We start from the raw sequence: 22239 nt of genomic DNA, 5'->3' as shown, positions 1-22239 counted from the left end.
GATTAAAAGCAGTGTGAAGGCGCCCAAGGGTTATGTGCAACTTTAAGAGTGTGGGCATGAGGGCACCAGTCAGGAAACACCTTTCACAAATTCAAGTGGCAGTACATTTTCACAAAAGAGAAGATTTTCACATTGGTAGGGTTTGAGCATGGTAAGGTGATGTGAATGCTGATGTATACAAGCTGCACTACTCTTTCTCCTGGCTCTACAAGGATGCTTAGAAAGCTTAGAGACACTGAGGACACACTCACTGACACGTGTTAATCGTCAGTGGTGAATATTTTGCGGTCTGTTCACTGTTGTGAGTGTGGGCAGCAGTTGCTGACAGGGGGAGAGGAGAGGGTAGCTGCAGTCTGATCATAGCCTGACAAACCCAGCCCTCTCACATCCACCTACTACAGAAAGGCCTAACACAAACAACTCAAATTGATGAGCAGCCTGAGCCATAAATCCCCACAGCGAGGTGTGTGATATCGACTTCAAATGACTTTCAAGTTAGTTTGTCGTTCTTCTCCAACAACTGCATAAGTCTATCGCCAAGGAAACAGAGAAAGCGGCAAAGCACCAGCTCCATATGTGATATATCAAACAGGAAGCAAACTGAGCTGGGCTTGATTCCGAGACAGCGAGAGAGAGTGAAAGAGAGAGAGAGTGAAAGAAAGAGAGAGAGAGAGAGAGAGCGATAGAGAGAGAGAGACCCAAATCTGTTTCAGAGATAGTGGGGGGTGATTCAGGGAAGAGGCTGGCTACAGCTCTACTGCTAGAGAAATGGTCCTTAGGTTCTGAGAGCAGAGAAACAAATCAATGCACTAAGAAAACAGGTGGATGGAGAAAACAGTGCAGAGAAAAGAAGGTGAATCATAGCAATGTGGTAGCAACTTTTATTTTCCTTCTGCCTACAACAATAACAGATGGTTCTACCTATCAGGGCCAATCGCAGAGACAGGGGCAGCAGTGGAGTTTCTTGGGAGCTAGAGGTCATGATTAGATGGGCTGGTAACAGCCATCAGCGCACCAAATCTATTGAGAGACCAATCTCCTGTAACAAGGTTATGGCTTAGAAGAGATTGTTCTGAGAGAACAGTACAAGAGAGTGAAGGTTTGAGAGAACAGTACAAGAGAGTGATGGTTTGAGAGAATAGTACAAGAGAATGATGGTTTGAGAGAACAGTACAAGAGAGTGAAGGTTTGAAAGAACAGTACAAGAGAGTAATGTTTTGAAAGAAAAAGGAACACACCAGGGACAAAAGCAGGGCTCTCCAACCCTGTTCCTAGAGAGCTATCGTCCTGTAGGCTCTCTCCAACCCTGTTCCTAGAGAGCTATCGTACTGTTTGCTCTCTCCAACCCTGTTCCAAGATAACTATTGTCCTGTAGGCTCTCTCCAAACCTGTTCCTAGAGAGCTATCGTCATGTAGGCTCTCTCCAACCCTAATCTAGGACACCTGATTCTAATAATTAGCTGTTTGAAAATCTGAACCGGGTTAGTTACAACTGGGGTTGGAGCGAAAACCTTCAGGAGGGTAGCTCTCCAGGAACAGGGTTGGAAAGCCCCTGACAAAAGACTGGAGAGAACAGAAAAACATCAGTCTTCAGACAGTAGCAGAGTGACCAGTCTTTAATCTGACCATTGATTTGTTTGTCTTGGTGGTGGTGGAGCTGTGGTCAGTCAGCATCAGTCAGAGAGGGACCAGTAGGGCGGGTGTCAACCTCCCTCCACTAGGTCTTCTAACCATGGAGACCTCTTATCCTCCGCTCCAATGTTGCATGACCTCCCCCTACCCACGTTGCTCTCACCACACACATACTGAGGATTAGACTCTATACCCATCCATCTTCTCCATCATTTTCACCCACCCCAATTCAACCCAGGTCACAGAGAGAGACGATGATCTACAGCTAGTCTAATGCGTGTTGAAATATTAGAATTAAAAGCAATGCATTTGGACTGAGTACTGAGTGTTTCCCAGGGTGTCTGAAGTATCTCCATTAAAGCTCTAGCCTACAGCAGCTAATTCAATCTTTAAGTTTAACTATTAGTCTAGACTCAATAGCTACAGCGGCTTGCGAAAGTATTCACCCCCTTGGCATTTTTCCTATTTTGTTGACTTACAACCTGGAATTAAAATTGATTTTTGGGGGTTTGTATTATTTGATTTACACAACATGGCTACCACTTTGAAGATGCAAAATATTTTTAATTGTGAAACAGACAAGAAATGAGACAAAAAACTTGAGCGGGCATAACTATTCACCCCCCCAAAGTCAATACTTTGTAGAGGCACCTTTTGCAGCAATTACAGCTGCAAGTCTCTTGGGGTATGTCTCTATAAGCTTGGCACATCTAGCCACAGGGATTCTTGCCCATTCTTCAAGGCAAAACTGCTCCAGCTCCTTCAAGTTGGATGGGTTCCGCTGGTGTACAGCAATCTTTAAGTCATACCACAGATTCTCAATTGGATTGAGGTCTGGGCTTTGACTAGGCCATTCCAAGACATTTAAATTTTCCCCTTAAACCACTCGAGAGTTGCTTGAGCAGTACGCTTAGGGTCTGCTGGAAGGTGAACCTCCGTCCCAGTCTCAAATCTCTTGAAGACAAACAGGTTTCCCTCAAGAATTTCCCTGTATTTAGCGCCATCCATCATTCCTTCAATTCTGACCAGTTTCCCAGTCCCTGCCAATGAAAAACACCCCCACAGCATGATGCTGCCACTACCATGCTTCACTGTGAGGATGGTGTTCTCGGGGTGATGAGAGGTGTTGGGTTTGCCCCAGACATAGCATTTTCCTTGATGGCCAAAAATCTCAATTTTAGTCTCATCTGACCAGAGTACCTTCTTCCATATGTTTGGGGAGTCTCCCACATGCCTTTTGGTGAACACCAAACGTGTTTGCTTATTGTTTTCTTTAAGCAATGGCTTTTTTCTGGACACTCTTCCGTAAAGCCCAGCTCTGTGGACTGTACGGCTTAAAGTGGTCCTATAGACAGATACTCCAATCTCCACTGTGGAGCTTTGCAAGCTCCTTCAGGGTTATCTTTGGTCTCTTTGTTGCCTCTCTGATTAATGCCCTCCTTGCCTGGACCGTGAGTTTTGGTGGGCGACCCTCTCTTGGCAGGTTTGTTGTGGTGTCATATTCTTTCCATTTTTTTATAATGGATTTAATGGTGCTCAGTGGGATGTTCAAAGTTTTTTATATATTTTTTATAACCCAACCCTGATCTGTACTTCTCCACAACTTTGTCCCTGACCTGCTTGGAGAGCTCCTTGGTCTTCATGGTGCCACTTGCTTGGTGGTGCCCTTTGCTTAGTGGTGTTGCAGATTCTGGGGCCTTTCAGAACAGGTGTATATATACTGAGATCATATGACACTTAAATTGCACACAGGTGGACATTATTTAACTAATTATGTGACTTCTGAAGGTAATTGGTTGCACCAGATCTTATTTAGGGGCTTCATAGCAAAGGGGGTGCACGCAGCAAATACATATGCACGCACCACTTTTCCGTTTTGAATTTTTTGAAACAAGTTTTTTTTTTCATTTCACTTCACCAATTTTGACTATTTTGTGTATGTCCATTACATGAAATCCAAATAAAAATCCATTTAAATTACAGGTTGTAATGCAACAAAATAGGAAAAACACCAATAGGGTGAATACTTTTGCAAGGCACTGTAAGTGGTTCATTGGAGTGAAAGGGGGCTAGATATTTGTAAATGAACTTCCTCATCATCAACTATAACCACATTTTCTAAGGAGAGCTTTGAGCAAATGATACCTTAACAGAAGTGTACATTTGTCAGCGAGATTACTTTCCAACAGCTGGTTCCAAGTGCTGTTCAAACCTACAAGACGATGTTATACCACATACATACACGTGATGATTGGGAAAGGCTGACTATTGGGGAGTGTAGGCTTTTTCTCCTACTTAGGTGATCTCAACGCAGCACGACACAGGCTTTGTACCTCCCAAAAATGAAAGTTACACTTGATTTAACAATGCAAATAACAAAACACCTAAAAAAAACGGAATGGGGGAGCAATGAGTTCCTATGAATTCCAGAACAAATCAGATGAGAGTTGTGCTTTGAGGATTGTGTACTATAACAACATTGTGTTCTATTCTCAACAGTGGTGGAAAAAGTACCCAATTGTCATACTTGAGTAGATGTAAAGATTCTTTATTAGAAAATGTACTCAAGTAAAAGTGAGAGTCACCCATTAAAATACTACTTGAGTAAAAGTCTAAGTATTTGGTTTTAAATATGCTGTACTTAAGTATCAAAAGTAAATGTAATTGCTAAAATATATATTAAGTAAACCAGACGGCAACATTTTCTTTTTTTCTTTTTAAGTGGCACATTCCAACACTCAGACAGCATTTACAAACGAAGCATGTGTGTTTAGTAAGTCCACCAGATCATCAGTAGGGATGACCAGGGATGTTCTCTTGAATAACTGTGTGAATTGGACCATTTTCCTGACCTGCTAAGCATTCAAAATGTAACGAGTACTTTTGGGTGTCAGGGAAAATGTATGGAGTAAAAAGTACATTATTTTATTTAGGAATGTCGTGAAGTAATAGTCAAAAATATACAGTTGAAGTCGGAAGTTTACATACATCTTAGCCAAATACATTTAAACTCAGTTTTTCACAATTCCTGACATTTAATCCTATAAAAAATTCCCTGTTTTAGGTCAGTTAGGATCACCACTTTATTTTAAGAATGTGAAATGTCAGAATAATAGTAGAGAGAATGATTTATCACATTCCCAGTGGGTCAGAAGTTTACATACACTCAATTAGTACTTGGTAGCATTGCCTTTCAATTGTTTAACTTGGGTCAAATGTTTCGGGTAGCCTTCCACAATAAGTTGGGTGAATTTTGACCCATTCCTCTTGACAGAGCTGGTGTAACTGAGTCAGGTTTGTAGGCCTCCTTGCTCGCACACGCTTTTTCAGTTCTGCCCACACATTTTCTATAGGATTGAGGTCAGGGCTTTGTGATGGCCACTCCAATACCTTGACTTTGTTCTCCTTAAGCCATTTTGCCACAACTTTGGAAGTATGCTTGGGGTCATTGTCCATTTGGAAGACCCATTTGCGACCAAGCTTTAACTTCCTGACTGATGTCTTGAGATGTTGCTTCAATATATCCACATAATTTAATTTTCTCATGATGCTATCTATTTTGTGAAGTGCACCAGTGCCTCCTGCAGCAAAGCACCCACACAACATGATGCTGCCACCCCCGTGCTTCACGGTGGGGATGGTGTTCTTCGGGCTTGCAGGCCCCCCCCCTTCTCCTCAAAACATAACGATGGTCATAATGGCCAAACAGTTCTATTTTTGTTTCATCAGACCAGAGAACATTTCGCCAAAAAGTACGATCTTTGTCCCCATGTGCAGTTGCAAACCGTAGTCTGGCTATTTTCATGGCGGTTTTGGAGCAGTGGCTTCTTCCTTGCTGAGCGGCCTTTCAGGTTATGTCGATATAGGACTCGTTTTGCTGTGGATATAGATACTTTTGTACCCGTTTCCTCCAGCATCTTCATCTTCACAAGGTCCTTTGCTGTTGTTCTGGGATTGATTTTCACTTTTCGCACCGAAGTACATTAATCTCTAGGAGACAGAACGCGTCTCCTTCCTGAGCCGTATGATGGCTGCGTGGTCCCATGGTGTTTATACTTGCGTACTATTGTTTGTACAGATGAAAGTGGTACCTTCAGGCGTTTGGAAATTGCTCCCAAGTATGAAACAGACTTGTGGAGGTCTACAAAAAAACTCTGGGGTCTTGGCTGATTTCTTTGGATTTTCCCATGATGTCAAGCAAAGAGGCACTGAGTTTGAAGGTAGGCCTTGAAATACAACCACAGGTACACCTCCAATTGACTCAAATGATGTCAATTAGCCTATCAGAAGCTTCTAACGCCATGACATCATTTTCTGAAATTTTTCAAGCTGTTTAAAGGCACAGTCAACTTAGTGTATGTAAACTTCTGACCCACTGGATTTGTGATACAGTGAATTATAAGTGAAATAATCTGTCTGTAAACAATTGTTGGAAAAGTGACTTGTGTCATACACAAAGTAGATGTCCTAACCAACTTACCAAAACTATAGTTTGTGGAGTGTTTGAAAAACGAGTTTTAATGACTCCAACCTAAGTGTATGTAAACTTTTGACTACAACTGTACATAGTAAAGTAGATACCCCCCAAAAACGACTTAAGTATACTGAATAAAAATATAAAAGCAACATGCAACAATTTCAACGATTTTATTGAGTTACAGTTCATATAAGGAAATCAGTCAATTAAAATAAATAAATTAGGCTTTAATCTATGATCACGTGAATGAGGCCCCAATTCCCGACTGGGCAGGGGCGCAGCCATGGGTGGGCCTGGGAGGGCATAGGACCACCCACTTGGGAGCCAGGTCCACCCATGCATCAGCATTAGTTTTTATCCACAGAAAAACTCCTCAGTTTCATCAGCTGTCTGGGTGGCTGGTCTCAGACAATCCCGCAGGTGAAGAAGCCGGATGTGGAGGTCCTTGGCTGGCATGGTTACATGTGGTCTGCGGTTGTGAGGCCGGTTGGACGTACTACCAAATTCTCTAAAACGATATTGGAGGCAGCTAATGGTAGAGAAATTAACATTCAATTATCTGGCAACAGCACTGGTGGACATTCCTGCAGTCAGCATACCAATTGCACTCTCCCTCAAAACTTGAGACATATGTGACATTGTGTTGTGTGAGAAAACGGCACATTTTAGAATAGCCTTTTATTGGCCCCAGCACAAGGTTCACCTGTGTAATGATCCTGCTGTTTAGTCAGCTTCTTGATATGCCACATCTGTCAGGTGGATGGATTATCTTGGCAAATGAGAAATGCTCACTGACAGGGATGTTAACAAATTTGTGCACAACATTTGACCGTGAGTGATTGGCATACTGAATGATGTGTGCACTACTTTCATAAGCTATGAGATATGGCTATGCAGCCAATCCCTGGTGTGTGTTTGTGTTGTCTGCAGTGGAGGGGCCTGCTGACTCCCTCTCCCTGTGCTGAGCATTGTTGGTTGTAAACACAGGTAATCACAAGCTTAGACAACACACACAACATATTGAGCTCTCCACACTAATAGGCAGCTGTGCCCACTCTCCGCTTCCCAAACCCACAGCATTAATCACTGTTTTCATACATTCTACACTACAACAACAACTGTCCACACACACACGGATTAGCTATCACTTTCCATTCAGGCCTTATAGAATGACTAGCCCCCTCTAGTGACTGTCTGACATACTAAATGGGATTTCTTCCAAGCGCTTTAAACACACTGTAAATCATCCTGTGGTGAATTGCCCTATAAAAAGAGTGAGAACATAATTTCATTAACCTAATGATAGCAATAACGCTCTCCCTCTCTCTAGATTTATCATCAGTTTACCACTTTTACACTAACAATCCATTACGCAGAAACCTGATGGAGTTTGAACTTCATCACATTAAGTATGCATGAGTAGTAATTGAGCATAACTGTGTCTATAACTAGCCTATAGCTCTCTGCACTGTATTATACTATGGCCCAGAGCTCCACCTCTGTATTTTTTTAATCAAGGAAGTCCCATTGAGGTCAAAAGACCTCTTTTACAAGGGAGACCTGGCCAAATGAATGAATGACATGTGGAGAAGCATAAGGACAACCAGAGACAAAGCACAACAGAGCTATAGATAACTTTGATGATGCAGTACATCATCTAGTTACGTACCATCATCTGGTCCATTATTTCCTTTCACTATTGATTGTGTATTGCCTGGCATCAAAGTGGCCATTATAATATGATGGATAGGCTATATTTCAACCTATAACATTTCAGTGGCGCTACTTCCTGGAGTTGGGAATGTAATAAAAAATAAATGAGAATACAACACTAGACATATGGGAATAATCTTCATTTTGAAGCTAGGAGCTACACTTTGGTAATAGATTCAGCCTGTGCTCCTGTTCATCTCTTCTGATCTGAGGAGGGAGGGCTGGTTGCAGACAGACAGAAAGCAATCTGAGAAATGTCATTCCTATATGAGCCATCCAACAGGCAAATAGTGTGCTCTTGTTATCAGAAGGGCTTCACTTGAGACGGAATAATAATCACCTCCGCTCTGAACAACACTTCTGACATATAAAGAACGGATGTGATCTTGATGAAAAGCGACAACAGGACTACGAGGGCTGACAGAGGACCCTCCAGAGAAATATGCATTTTAGTGCTGGCAGTGCAGTACTAGAGATGTGCATTCAGCAACAATTTCTGCCTAGATGTGGCTGCACACTTGAGGATAAACATGTAGAAATATGATTATGTATCTTTGATATGTCAAGATGTCCCAAGACAAACACTATCTCACCAACAGAAGATTCAGAGAGCCAGACACACAAACCACTCTAGAGTGATTCCATACGAAACCAGAACCAAAAAACACCATGATTTGGGGGATTTTCACAAAATGTTATCCATATAATGGTCCTTTAGAGCAGGTTTTCCCAAACTTGGGCCTGGAGTTTTTGCCCTAGCACTACACAGCTGATTTAATTGAGAAATAATTCATCAAAGTTGGCATATTTATTCGATTTTGGCCTTACCCAGGCCTCCTTTAAGACTCCATATGACTTGGCGTCAGTCATATGAAGCTTTACCGCTTGCTCTGTAGTACTTGATTTCAGTAAAAAAAACATTGTTTATAATAATGTATGAATATTCACAAATATAAACATGAATATTGAAAAATATATATATTTGGCTTATCTTTCAATATATTGTTGAACATAATATACTCTACGGGCATCTCAAAGTTCCAGAGTGGGATCTCTGCTACTTTTAATGTTATGGACAATTTTATACAGCATAGTAATGTAACCAATTATAGCCCTCCTTTAACTTGTATCATTGCATATCCTGCTAATCACCAGCAGAAACATTTGCAACAATAAAAAAATAAAAAAAGTTTTCCCAATATTCATATTTATATTGAAATATATTGAAATTAAAATACTTTTCATATTACAGAGCAAGCAGTAAAGCTTTATATGACACCAATTTTTGCTCTAAACACCTACAGATTAAATGGCAGTGGTCATTATGGCAGTGGTCACCAACCGGTCGATCGCGACTGATCGATCTTCAAGGTAGTCCTAGTCGATCACCAAACATTTCTGTAGAACAGCCAACGATAAAGGCTTGCACTCCTTTTTTATTATTATACAGGTTGCGCTGTTGACAGTAGGTGCACTTGATTCAGAAGCCCTGTGCACCGGGTAGGCAAAGTGTTCCCATTTTGAACCATTTCATTTGTCTGAAAAGACAAACTCCGCCGAGAGAGATCTGAGGCTAAACTGGGAGATCTGTCGCTAAATCGAGTACGCCTACTGCGCTGGCCAATTGGATAGCTCAAATCACTACAGCTTCCACAACCCCGGCCACATCGAATTTGATACTAGCCTATGTGAGATTTAGTAACTTTCAAACCATGAGCAGAGACAACAAAGAGCTTCTGTTTTTATGTGCGAGTTCATGTGTTAGTTTTTATTCTGCACTATTACAAAACATAAAACGATCTACTCCCTACTTCCCCTCGCGCTTCAGCTGCAATAAATGAGTAGCTAAATACAGTATATGGATAGCCTTGCGTTTGTATTATTATTAGCAGCTCATCGTGTCTATTTTAATATCAAGGAATATTTCACTTTCTCTGATCATAGGAACAATATGAATTTGTGCACGACGCAGATACGGTTTGACTTGAATTTAGCCATCAGGTAGAAGACGTGTCCCCTCTCTCTGGTCAGTCTCCTACCGGAGGAAAGAAAGAAGAGAACAGGGACCGTGAGAGACGAACCCTCTGCTGCTCTCTACCACCCTCCCTCCGCTGAGACTAATGTGTTCAAAACAACTGGGAACTCGGAAATCTCAGACTTCCAACTTCAGTGCGTTTAAAACAACTGGAAACTCAGGGGAAAAACGAGAATTCCAAGTCGGAAACTTGGGCATCTTTTTAGAGTTCCGACTTTACGACCGGAAGATCACTGATGTCATGATTTGACCTCGTTTTTTCCAGAGTTCCCAGTTGTCTTGAAAGCACCATGACCATAAAATGCAGGTATCGTCAGTCCAGTAAAAAAAAAAACGAATTATTTGCTAATTATTTCAATTTATACTCAGCTGTGCCTTGCAAGTGCTACACCAACAAAAATAAATCTGAGCGGTAGATTTTGGCTTGCATTTTGACTGCGAGGAAAAGGTTGGTTACCACCGCATTATGGAGTCTTAAAGAAGGCCTGGGTTGGTGACCACTGCATTATGGAATCTTAAAGAAGGCCTGGGTTGGTGACCACTGCATTATGGAGTCTTAAAGAAGGCCTGGGTAGGTGACCACGGCAATTATGGAGTCTTGAAGAGGCCTGGGTAGGTGACCGTGCTTATGGTGGAGTCTTAAAGAAGGCCTGGGTTGGTGACCACTGCATTATGGAGTCTTAAAGAAGGCCTGGGTTGGTGACCACTGCATTATGGAGTCTTAAAGAAGGCCTGGGTAGGTGACCACTGCATTATGGGTCTTGAAGAAGGCCTGGGTAGGTGACGCTGCATTATGGAGTCTTAAAGAAGGCCTGGGTTGGTGACCACTGCATTATGGAGCTTAAAGAAGGCCTGGGTTGGTGACCACTGCATTATGGAGTCTTAAAGAAGGCCTGGTAGGTGACCAATGCATAGTGGAGTCTTAAAGAAGGCCTGGGTAGGTGACCGCTGCATTATGGAGTCTTAAAGAAGGCCTGGGTAGGTGACCACTGCATTATGGAGTCTTAAAGGAGGCCTGGGTAGGTGACCACTGCATTACCGAGCCTTAAAGGTAAGGCCAAAATTAATTATTTCTCAATTATACTTTTAAATACAAATGTCAAATATATGTAAACAATCTTTCCTCCAAAGGACCATTCTATGGATTACATTTAGTGAAAATTCCACAAATCATAGTCTTTTTTTGTCCTGGTTTTGTATGGAATCAATCTCTATTGGCACCTGTATCTTTGTCAACCCTTTGAAGCTAGCGCTCAGAACACAGGCCTACAGGGAAACATACTGGGACGGAAGGAGGAAGAAAATACTCCCTGTGTGTTGGCACATAAAAATCTATAATTTTCAGCCCTGAGTGTTCGGCTGACTAATTTTCTCCACGTAATCAAGGATAATAGAAAGACTGGAGGGAAGAACTTCTGAACATGCTCTGTGTGTTTGTAGGGGATGAGACGATATCCATGTGGAATTTAGAATCAATCCCTATTGCTTTGCAAATGAGATAGAATGCGATGAAAACTTGCCCGGCATTCTCAGAGACACAACACACAATCATTGTATTGTGCTTTCACACGAGTGCACTCGTCGATACAAAAAAATACCTGGCTTCATATTCGGTCAGACAGTTCCACATTATCTCATTTATACAGCTACTGGGGGCAAAGCAAGGGAAAAACAAGGGAGAGAATTTTCATGACGCACTCTGCTAGTCTTTTTATCGGAATCCTGTCAGAGGCTCAGGCCATTTTCCTTGTCTAACACACCAATGAAATGACCTGCCACTCAGGCAGGGGTGAGAAGTCCCATTGGACTGTGTAATTCACTGGGCCGTGAGAGGGAGGAAGACACAGAGACAGACTTTCCTGGGTGAGTCTAATGCTATCTTCATAAAGGCAGGAGGATACAGGTAGCTAGTATCTACAACACAGGGGTAGAAGTAAAGCTATCTGGCCAATCACTACCAATACAGGAACAAGAAAGCCAAGGTCAGTTAGTTCTGCTAGTATTGTTTTACCCATAAACCATATGAAATAACTAGGCAGAGTCATAACCTGCGCTATGAATGGAATTTGGGTTGACCACATCTTCCTCCCAACACACATAACAGACAGCAAAGAGTTAGTGGTGGTTTAGTTTCTGCTGGTCTTTAGAGACAGAAATGGAAGGTTACAGATGGATAGGTAAAAGCAGATGGACTGAGTGAGAGATGAGTCACAGAAGAGTTGGTCTGAGCCCCTCCAGAAGGTCCAGTTGGACCAGGAACAGTGAACTTCTGACTGTCTTTAATATGCTAATATGTTTCACTGCATCATGCTGGCATGTCCGCTCTGCTCTCAACAACTTACTTCCCCTGTCAGCCGTTGGCTCTCATCTCTCACACTCTCCCCTCCTTCTTCTTCCTTCATTCCTAAGTAATTTAAGCAATGGCAGCTACAGCTAAAGCTCTGGGCAGGGGAGGGAGGCAGAGGCACACTGATGCACTCCCTTTATGTCTTGCCAGAGGGTGGGTGGGCGGGGGGGTTGGGGTTTGAAGGGGGTTAGGTTTGGTCTCATCGCAGCCAGGAGAGATTAGGGGTGGAGAGGAACAGCCAGAATTGAGGCACAACAAAGCAGTGCATTCTGGGAAAGGCATAAACAACGTTCCACCTCTATCCGTTTTGTTGATCGTCTGGAGTGGACGTCAACTGCAAAATAAAGTAATTGACAGTTTTTGGGACAGTGGTTTTGTTGGGCACTTTCTCACCGTCTTACATTTAGGGGATCAATGTTCTGCATCAGTTTTGTCTCGTTATATTGTCCTTTATGAGTTCCTGCCTGATAAGGTGGGAGCAGGTTAAGTGATGTCATACACCATTACCCTCTGTAATTAATTCCCATTTAGTGGAGACTGCAGAAGTCCCATCACCCAGTATAGCATCTCATAACCATTAACTACAATCTGCAACATCAACAAATTATAAATGTATAATTAAGCAATAAGGCATGAGGGGTTGTGGTATATGGCCAATATACCACTGCTAAGGGCTGTTCTTATGCATGACGCAACTCAGAGTGCCTGGATACAGCCCGTAGCTGTGGTATTTTGGCCATATACCACAAACCCCTGAGGTGCCTTAATGCTATTATAAACTGGTTACCAATGTAATTAGAGCCGTAAAAATAAATGATTTGTCATACCCGTTGAATATGGTCTGATATACCACGGCTGTCAGACAAATCAGCATTCAGGGCTCGAACCACCCAGTATATAATGTAATATATTCCTTATTAATATCTATCTGTTTCTCAAACAAGCTGTCCATACATCAACCCATTAAACTTAGACAGTGCTTGAAGCTTTCTCTAAGATGGTGGCTGCAGTATTGCATGGTGATTACTACAAAACAAACACATTAACATACAGATACTGTAACAACACACAATGTTCTATTGAATTCTGTGCATAGGACTATTCACAGGAAAGAGCGCTTTGGCAACACCAGATGAAAAAACACCCGGTCTCCACAGGGCTCTCCAGGACAATGTCAGCCGTGGTGGTGTGTCTCAGTGTTGGCCTGGTGATCCTAACGGGCTGAGGAGAGACTGGCCTGGAGCAGGCCTCTGGGGCCCTGAGAGAGAGATGGGGATGGGAGAAAGAGGGGTGGAAAAGGAGAGCGGAAGAGGGATAGACTTGCTCTCAACTGGCTAAAACAGCACTAACACTATACCTCCACCTGCAGTGCACCAGAGGAACAACAATTCAAACCCTCATGCAAAACTGTGTGGAGGATGTGTGGAGGAGTTACTTGGTCTGTTTACTCACCAGTTGTGTCCCCTTTGTCCCAGTGGTGAGGGTCTGAGTATGTGATGGCAGCAAAGCGTCTCCTCACAGCTTCCTGGTCTTTCTGCTCAGACACATAGATGATCAAATAAGTATATTATTTAAATACATATTTCAGCCAAACAATAATACAAATCCAGACAGGACTGGACAGTGTATTCACTGTATCTCCATAGCACAGCTTGACCAAGGCTGTCAAACATCACACAGGCCTTGCATGACAAACTAACTAGCGGTGCCCTTTCAAACTCCCTGTGACCTTTGTGTGGTGGTCTTTCCTTAGGGCAATGCTCAGGGCTCACCTCCATGCGCAGCAGCATGCTCTCCAGGGTGGGGGCCTTGAGCTGGCCGCTGGGCCAAACCCTCCATCTGTCTGTCTGTCTCCGCCACCCAGGTGGCCCGCACTGCATCGGCCAGCAGCTCCTCTAGCAGGGCCTCACTCAGCACCTCAGCGCACTCTGCAGCCTGGAGAGGGAGGTAGATAGGACAGAGCTCATCACATGCGTTTTATGGAATCACTTCATGGCTGTTTCCCGAAATGGCACCCTATTCCCTATATAGTGCACTACTTTTGACCAAAGCCCTATTTGCATTTGGGACTAAAATGCTGAGAAAAACATAAATATTGGTAATATAAGTCAGTATCATTACAATATGACAGGGCTACTCACTCTGTCTGTAGCCTGCTCAGACAGCCGATGCCTCAGTGACGATGTGACCTTTCTGTCCCGGGTCTGAGAGGCAGCAGCTCCCATCTGCTGGGGTACACAGGTAGGGCAAGCTCAGTACCACACCACTACTGACCTTCTCCTACCTAACACCAACCACTCCTACTCTAACTCAGTCTTTCACTCAGCACATACACAAGGCTGCAGCAGTACACCCTAGGCCTAGCTGTAAATTCCCTATTCATTTCACTGTGGTGGCACAAATCTGGTGGTAAATAGCTGTATGGATTTTTCAATTACAAATTAGTTGTATTGATTTCCCCACTCCTCTGAGGGCAGTGGAATTCCTGAGTGAGGGGAAAGCTTTCCTTGGTCCAGGCTTTTCTTCTGTAACAACAATGTGGTTATTGAGTGACAGCAAAGTTACACACTCAGTTATTTATTCCCCTCCTTGCTGAAAAGCAAGAAAAAACTCAAAAGGATTGTCTATTTTTTGTGTCCATACAACCCTTTATTTTTTTTATGGAGAGTTTAAATGTCTCTTGGGCCTGGTCCAAGAGAGGCTGAAGTCTCCCTCGGGCCTCCCTGCTCAACTCTCTCAGCCCACTGGGTTGGAGAGCCCACCTCAGACCTGACACACACACATGCACAAGCCTGGTGTGACAATATAGTCCTGAATCCTGTCTTCACTAAGTTATTCAAATCAAATCAAACTTTATTCGTCACATGCGCTGAATACAAAAGGAGTAGACCTCACGTGAAATGCTTACTTACAAGCCTTTAATCAACAATGCAGTTCAAGAAAGAGTTAAGAAAATATTTCCAAATAAACGAAAGTAAAAAATTATAAAAAGTAACACAATAAAATAACAAGGCTATATACAGGGGTACCGGTACCAAGTCAATGTGCGGGGGTACAGGTTAGTCGAGGTAATTTGTACATGTAGGTAGGGGTAAAGTGACTATGCATAGAAAAAAAACAGCGAGTCCCAGCAGTGTAAAAAAAAATGTGTGGGGGGGTTAATGTAAATAGTCCGGGTGGCCATTTGATTAATTGTTCTGCAGTTTTATGGCTTGGGGGTAGAAGCTGTTAAGGAGCATTTTGGTCCTAGACTTGGCGCTCCGGTACCGCATGTAGGTGCGGTAGCAGAGAGAACAGTCTATGACTTGGGTGACTGGAGTCTTTGACAATTTTTGGGGCTTTCCTCTGACACCGCCTAGTATATAGGTCCTGGATGGCAGGAAGCTTGGCCCCAGTGATGTACTGGGCCATACGCACAACCCTCTGTAGCGCCTTACGGTCAGAGGGCGAGCAGTTGCCATACCTAGCAGTGATGCGTGACGCAACCGGTCAGGATGCTCTCGATGTTGCAGCTGTAGAACATTTTGAGGATCTGGGGACCCATGCCAAATCTTTTCAGTTTCCTGAGGGGGAAAAGGTGTTGTCGTACCCTCTTCACGACTGTCTTGGTGTGTTTGGACCATGATAGTTTGTTGGTGATGTGGAGACCAAGGAACTTGAAACTTTCGACCCGCTCCACTACAGCCCCATCGATGTTAATGGGGGCCTGTTCGGCCCTCCTTTTCCTGTAGTCCACGATCAGCTCCTTTGTCTTGCTCACACTGAGGGAGAGGTTGTTGTCCTGGCCCAACACTGCCAGGTCTCTGACTTCCTCCCTATAAGCTGTCTCATCGTTTTCGGTGATCAGGCTTACCACTGTTCTGTCGTCAGCAAACCTAATGATGGTGTTGGAGTCGTGTTTGGCCACGCAGTCGAGGGTGAACAGGTGGTATAGGAGGTGACTAAGCACGAATTGGAGTGGGTCTAGGGTATCCGGGATGATGCTGTTGATGTGAGCCATGACCAGCCTTTCAAAGCACTTCATGGCTACCGACGTGAGTGCTACGGGGCGGTAATCATTTCGTCAGGTTACCTTCGCTTCCTTGTGCACAGGAACTATGGTGGTCTGCTTGAAACATGTAGGTATTACAGACTCGGTCAGGGAGAGGTTGAAAATGTCAGTGAAGACACTTGCCAGTTGGTCCACGCATGCTTGGAGTACACGTCCTGGTAATCCGTCTGGCCCCGCAACTTTGTGAATGTTGACCTGTTTAAAGGTCTTGCTCACATCGTCTACCGAGAGCGTTATAACACAGTCGTCTGGAACAGCTGGTGCTCTCATGCATGCTTCAGTGTTGCTTGCCTCGAAGTGAGAAAAAAAGGCATTTAGCTCATCTGGTAGGCTCACGTCACTGGGCAGCTCTCGGCTGTGCTTCCCTTTGTAGTCTGTAATAGTTTTCAAGCCCTGCCACATCCGACGAGTGTCGGAACCGGTGTAGTACGATTTGATCTTAGTCCTCTATTGATGCTTTGCCTGTTTGATGGTTTGTTGGAGGGCATAGCGGGATTTCTTATAAGCTTCTGGGTTATAGTCCTGCTCCTTGAAAGCGGCAGCTCTACCCTTTAGCTCAGTGTGGATGTTGCCTGTAATCCATAGCTTCTGGTTGGGGTATGTACGTACAGTCACTGRGGGGACGACGTCACCGATGCACTTATTGATGAAGCCAGTGACTGATGTGGTGTACTCCTCAATGCCATCGGAAGAATCCCGGAACATATTTCAGTCTGTGCTAGCAAAACAGTCCTGCAGCTTAGCATCTGCTTCATCTGGGTTTCCCTTTGTAGTCCGTGATAGTTTTCAAGCCCTGCCACATCCGACAAGCGTCAGAGCCGGTGTAGCAGGATTCAATCTTAATCCTGTATTGACGCTTTGACCTTTTTGATGGTTCGTCTGAGGGCATAGCGGGATTTCTTATAAGCATCCGGATTAGTGTCCCGCTCATTGAAAGCGGCAGCTCTAGCCTTTAGCTCCATGCGGATGTTGCCTGTAATCCATCCAATCCGGACACTGTGGGGACGACGTCGTCAATGCACTGGTGACTGAAGTGGTATACTCCTCAATGCCATTGGATGAATCCCAGAACATATTCCAGTCTGTGCTAACAGAACAGTCCTGTAGCGTAGCATCCGCGTCATCTGACCATTTCCGTATTGAGCGAGTCACTGGTACTTCCTGCTTTAGTTTTTGCTTGTAAGCAGGAATCAGGAGGCTGGAATTATGGTCAGATTTGCCAAATGGAGGGCGAGGGAGAGCTTTGTATGCGTCTCTGTGTGTGGAGTAAAAGTGGTCTAGAGTTTTTTCCCCCTTCTGGTTACACATGTGACATGCTGGTAGAAATGAGGTACAACGGATTTAAGTTTGCCCACATTAAAGTCCTCGGCCACTAGGATCGCCGCTTCTGGATGAGCATTTTCTTGATTGCTTAGGGCCTTATACAGCTTGTTGAGTGCAGTCTTAGTGCCAGCATCGGTTTGTGGTGGTAAATACACGGCTACAAATAATATAGATGAGAACTCTCTTGGTAGATAGTGTGGTCTACAGCTTATAATAAGGTACTCTACCTCAGGCGAGCAATACCTCGAGAGTTCTTTAATATTAGACATTGCGCACCAGCTGTTATTGACAAATAGACGTAGCTTCTCTGTCCTGCCGATGCATGGAAAATTTAGCCAGCTCTGTATTATCCGTATCGTCGTTCAGCCACGACTCAGTGAAACATAAGATATTACAGTTTTTAATATCCCGTTGGCAGGATAGTCTTGATCGTATATCATCCATTTTGTTTTCCAATGATTGCATGACGTGAGTGCTATGGGCGGTAATCATTTCGGCAGGTTACCTTTGCTTCCTTGGGCACAGGAACTATGGTGGTGGAGGTTTACTCAGTAGCCTATGAATTCTCAGAAGGCAGCCGGACCTCCGCCCCCTTTTTCTCTGTCTTTTCTTCATGCAAATGACGGGGATTTGGGCCCGTTTTTTTGTACTTAACCTTTATTTAACTGATAAGGGAATTTTTATGTCTAAAGTAATGACTAAAGGATTACTTTGCGTAATTATTATTAAACCCAGGGTCCTACAAACCTCGGGGATTGGTCAAAGCTTAAATAATTGTTTAGTTATCATCATTTGGGATTGAAAATTCTCGTGATAGCAAGTCAGTTAAGAACAAATTCTTATTTACAATGACGGCCTACATCGGCCAAACACGGACGATGCTGGGCCAATTGTACGCCGCCCTATGGGACTCCCAATCACGGCCGGTTGTGATACAGCCTGGATTCGAACCAGGGTGTCTGTAGTGATGCCTCTAGCACTGAGATGCAGTGCCTTAGACCGCTGCGCAACACGGAAGCCCCAGTATATCCTTTGCGTCAGACACGTTAAAGAAAAGTCTTTGTCCAGTTTGAGGTAAGTAATCTTTTCGGTCATCAGAGACATTAGCAGCAACATTATGTACAAAATAAGTTAAAAAAAAAGTTACAAACAACGCAAAAAAAAACGAACAAAATAGCACAGCTGGTTAGGAGCCCGTAAAACGGCAGCCATCCCTACCGGCGGCATTTCATTTGAATTTAATTCCTGCACTTGAATCCCCTCTGGCTTGGTCATATTGTTTGTTCATTGATTTCCAGACTCATACTTGTCACAAACCTGAAGGGCTTCAGGGATGTGTTAAGTTGTCATAATTTCACACTGAGGAATTAGTACCTTGACACAACTACTGAACATTTTGACCTTCCACTTTTAGCTTGACAGGGTAGACTAACAGTATATTTGTTCCCAGGCTATGATAGGGAGTGTGTACAGGACGTAGTACTACTCTAGTCTACTGGAGTCTCTGGATGCGTTCTGCTTCATCTTTACTCAGCTGAATTAGGTCCCTCAGTCACTGCATGGTCATTCTGTCAAGCCAGGCTTGCCTGTGCATTCACATAAAGACAACACAAGACAGAACTGTTTCAATTAGAGATCCACATATGTGGATGGCCGGGGTAGGCCATCATTGTAAAATAAGAATTTGTTCTTAACTGACTTGCCTAGTTAAATAAATAAAAATCCAGTCCTAATGTCAGCCACCAAAATTAGGCTGCAGGCATATGATTAATTATAGACCTCAATTGCACTAATTAAGTTTTGATTAGTGTAGAGGGTTGCTGTGCACTTAAATTTAGGGCAGGCAGGCACTGCTATCCATCACGGTGCTTTAAAAAAAAAAGAATGTCCCCAATCTAACAAGCAAGCGCCTAGATTTAATTTTTTGGAGAAGTTAACTTTGAATTGGAATCAGAGTATTGCTTGCAGCTTTCAGCAAGTGGGGTCTGAGATCAGGGTTTAAAATGGTTTAATTACTCAAAATGAGCAAACTCATTAATTAAACTGTTCCCTGGGCAGTTTCCATTGGTTCATTCATTCTGCCAGTCCACTCAGCTATAACACATACACACTATTTATACAAAACACCCCTTCCAATTAGTGGATTCAGCCACACCCATTGCTGACAGGTGTATAAAATTGTGCACACAGCCATGCAATCTCCATAGACAAACATTGGCAGTAGAATGGCCTTACTGAGGAGCTCAGCGACATTCAACGTGGTCCTTTCATAGGATGCCACCTTTCCAACAAGTCAGTTCGTCAAATTTCTGCCCTGCTAGAGCTGCTCCGGTCAACTGTAAGTGCTGTTATTGTGAAGTGGAAACGTCTAGGAGCAACAATGGCTCAGCCGCGAAATGGTAGGCCACACAAGCTGACAGAACCGGACCGCCGAGTGTGCGTAAAACTCCCCTGTCCTCGGTTGCAACACTCACTACCGAGTTCCAAACTGCCTCTGGAAGCAACGTCAGCACAAGAACAGTTCGCCGGGAGCTTCATGTAATGGGTTTGCATGGCCTAGCAGCCGCACACAAGCCTAAAATCCCCATGCGCAATGCCAAGCGTCGGCTGGAGTGGTGTAAAGCTCGCCTCCATTGGACTCTGGAGCAGTGGAAACGTGTTCTCTGGAGTGATGAATCACGCTTCACCATCTGGCAGTCCGATGGACGAATCTGGGTTTGGCGGCTGCCAGGAGAACGCTACCTGCCCAAATGCATAGTGCCAACTGTAAAGTCTGGTGGAGAAGGAATAATGTTCCGGAGCTGTTTTTCTTGGTTCAGGCTAGGCCTCTTAGTTCCAATGAAGGTAAATCTTAATGCTACGGCATACAATGACATTGTAGACAATTCTGTGCTTCCAACTTTGTGGCAACAGTTCAGGGAAGGCCCTTTTCTGTTTCATCATGACAATGCCCCCGAGCACAAAGCGAGGTCCATACAGAAAAGGTTTGTCGAGATCGGTGTGGAAGAACTTGATTGGCCTAACCGCCCAACATCAGTGCCCAACCTCACTAATGCTCTTGTGGCTGAATGATAGCAAGTCCCCGCAGCAATGTTTTAACATCTAGTGGAAAGCCTTCCCAGAAGAGTAGAGGCTGTTATAGCAGCGAAGGGGGGACCAACTCCATATTAATGCCCATGATTTTGGAATGAGATGTTCGACAAAGAGATGTACACATACTTTTGGTGATGTAGTGTATTATTAATCAACTAAAACCTCATAAATGAGACTAGTAAGGTACTGTGATGCTAATAAGACACAAGGTTGTTTGCCATGTCCAATGGTTTATGTTTTATGTGTTAAATGAAGATTTCTGCAAATAAAATGCATTATTGTTATTATCAGTGACCTGAAGGCTTCGTTGTGGGCATGTCTCTGTCTATCACAGGTCAGACAATAGTCCTGCTCTGCTGTCACCACACCACTCAGCTGCTGCTCTGAGGGGCCTGAGGAGGGCTTCAGAGGGGAGAAGAGACATCGAGGCTCTGGTCTCTTCTGAGGGGAGCAGGACACATAAAACAAGTGGATTAGAAAAAATGACAATCAAAAGAGAGACTGTAAGAGAGGGAGAGTATGCAGCAAGAGTAAGTTACAAAAGAGAGACTGAGGACAAGAGAGAGTGCTCTCCTCTGATCTCACCACTGTTGTTGTTGTTTAGGAGGAGAGTGAGGTGACGTGGGTATCCAGGGCACAGAGGCCTCCTTCTGTGGGTGCTGACACACTCTCAGCCTGGAAGCCACTGTGGGCTGCTGGAAACCTGCATCCCTCACATGGGCTCCCTGCTTCTGGACAAAGATAATGTTTAAGAAACACAATTGTAGTGCAAATAGTTCAGGCTAGACAGTTATTAATAGACATATTAAAATACATTTAATTGCGTCAAAAATGTACTAATTAAACTCACTGACCTTTGTCCTGTCGGGGAGCAGTGCTCCTCCTTGACTGTCGGGGACCTGTCCCCCACCTTCCCTGAGTTCTCTAAGATGGACCAGGCTCTCCAGGCCAGCCCTGAGCACCTGTCTGCGATCCAGCTGTGGAGGAGGCTCTGTGGCTCTGGGGGGCTGCTGATGCTGAGGGACCGCTCTCCTATTTGCTAACATCACAACATTGGCTCATCATCAATTCTTATTGAATTGTTGTTTTGAAACACTTGAACAGCTAGGCTATGTGCTCAATCATTTCTATAGGCCCTTACAGATAAGTGTTACAGTGCTTGGCATGACTAATCAAACATTAGTAAAGCCTGTATGGCCCTTAACACCTGCATGCTCCTTTGACAGACTACACAATTATCTGGCCAACTAGCACACAAACAGACACCTGCCTGCTGCTTGTTTGGCAGTGTGGAGAAGGTACAGTAGGGGGTTTGTTCATTGACAGTGAGAACTGTTATTAGTTGCCAAGGAGACCTGCGCATACTATCCAGTTCAAACCCTCTCGTGGTGTGTGGTGGCTGCATCATATCTCCCACGGGGAGACTGTACACAGTAGGAGCCAACAACCCACACAATGAGCTGCCTGCAGGAGAACCATGGCCAGAGAACCGGACCCGCTCTCCCCTCCTTGTGTCAGTCAGACAGCCCCTCATTAATCTCCACCCTGGTGCCGTGATTCAAGCTCGG

General features: G+C 44.0%; 1 protein-coding gene across 1 annotated transcript in view; it reads right to left on the bottom strand.

Annotated features, from left to right (window-relative positions):
• Positions 1 to 22239, bottom strand: part of LOC111982592 (protein moonraker) — a 41516-nt gene that overhangs the window by 15063 nt on the left and 4214 nt on the right. Inside the window, 10 exon segments of the mRNA XM_070433869.1 lie at positions 13304 to 13529; positions 13657 to 13738; positions 13977 to 14009; positions 14011 to 14139; positions 14346 to 14429; positions 14828 to 14929; positions 14931 to 14973; positions 19075 to 19164; positions 21257 to 21402; positions 21526 to 21710. Of these exon segments, the coding sequence (XP_070289970.1) occupies positions 13304 to 13529; positions 13657 to 13738; positions 13977 to 14009; positions 14011 to 14139; positions 14346 to 14429; positions 14828 to 14929; positions 14931 to 14973; positions 19075 to 19164; positions 21257 to 21402; positions 21526 to 21710 (1120 nt within the window).

The sequence above is a fragment of the Salvelinus sp. IW2-2015 genome, linkage group LG22 (assembly GCF_002910315.2).
Source record: "Salvelinus sp. IW2-2015 linkage group LG22, ASM291031v2, whole genome shotgun sequence".
Classification (NCBI taxonomy): Eukaryota; Metazoa; Chordata; class Actinopteri; order Salmoniformes; family Salmonidae; genus Salvelinus; species Salvelinus sp. IW2-2015.
Note: the sequence above shows the minus strand (reverse complement) of the source record. Positions and strands in the feature narration are given on the sequence as shown.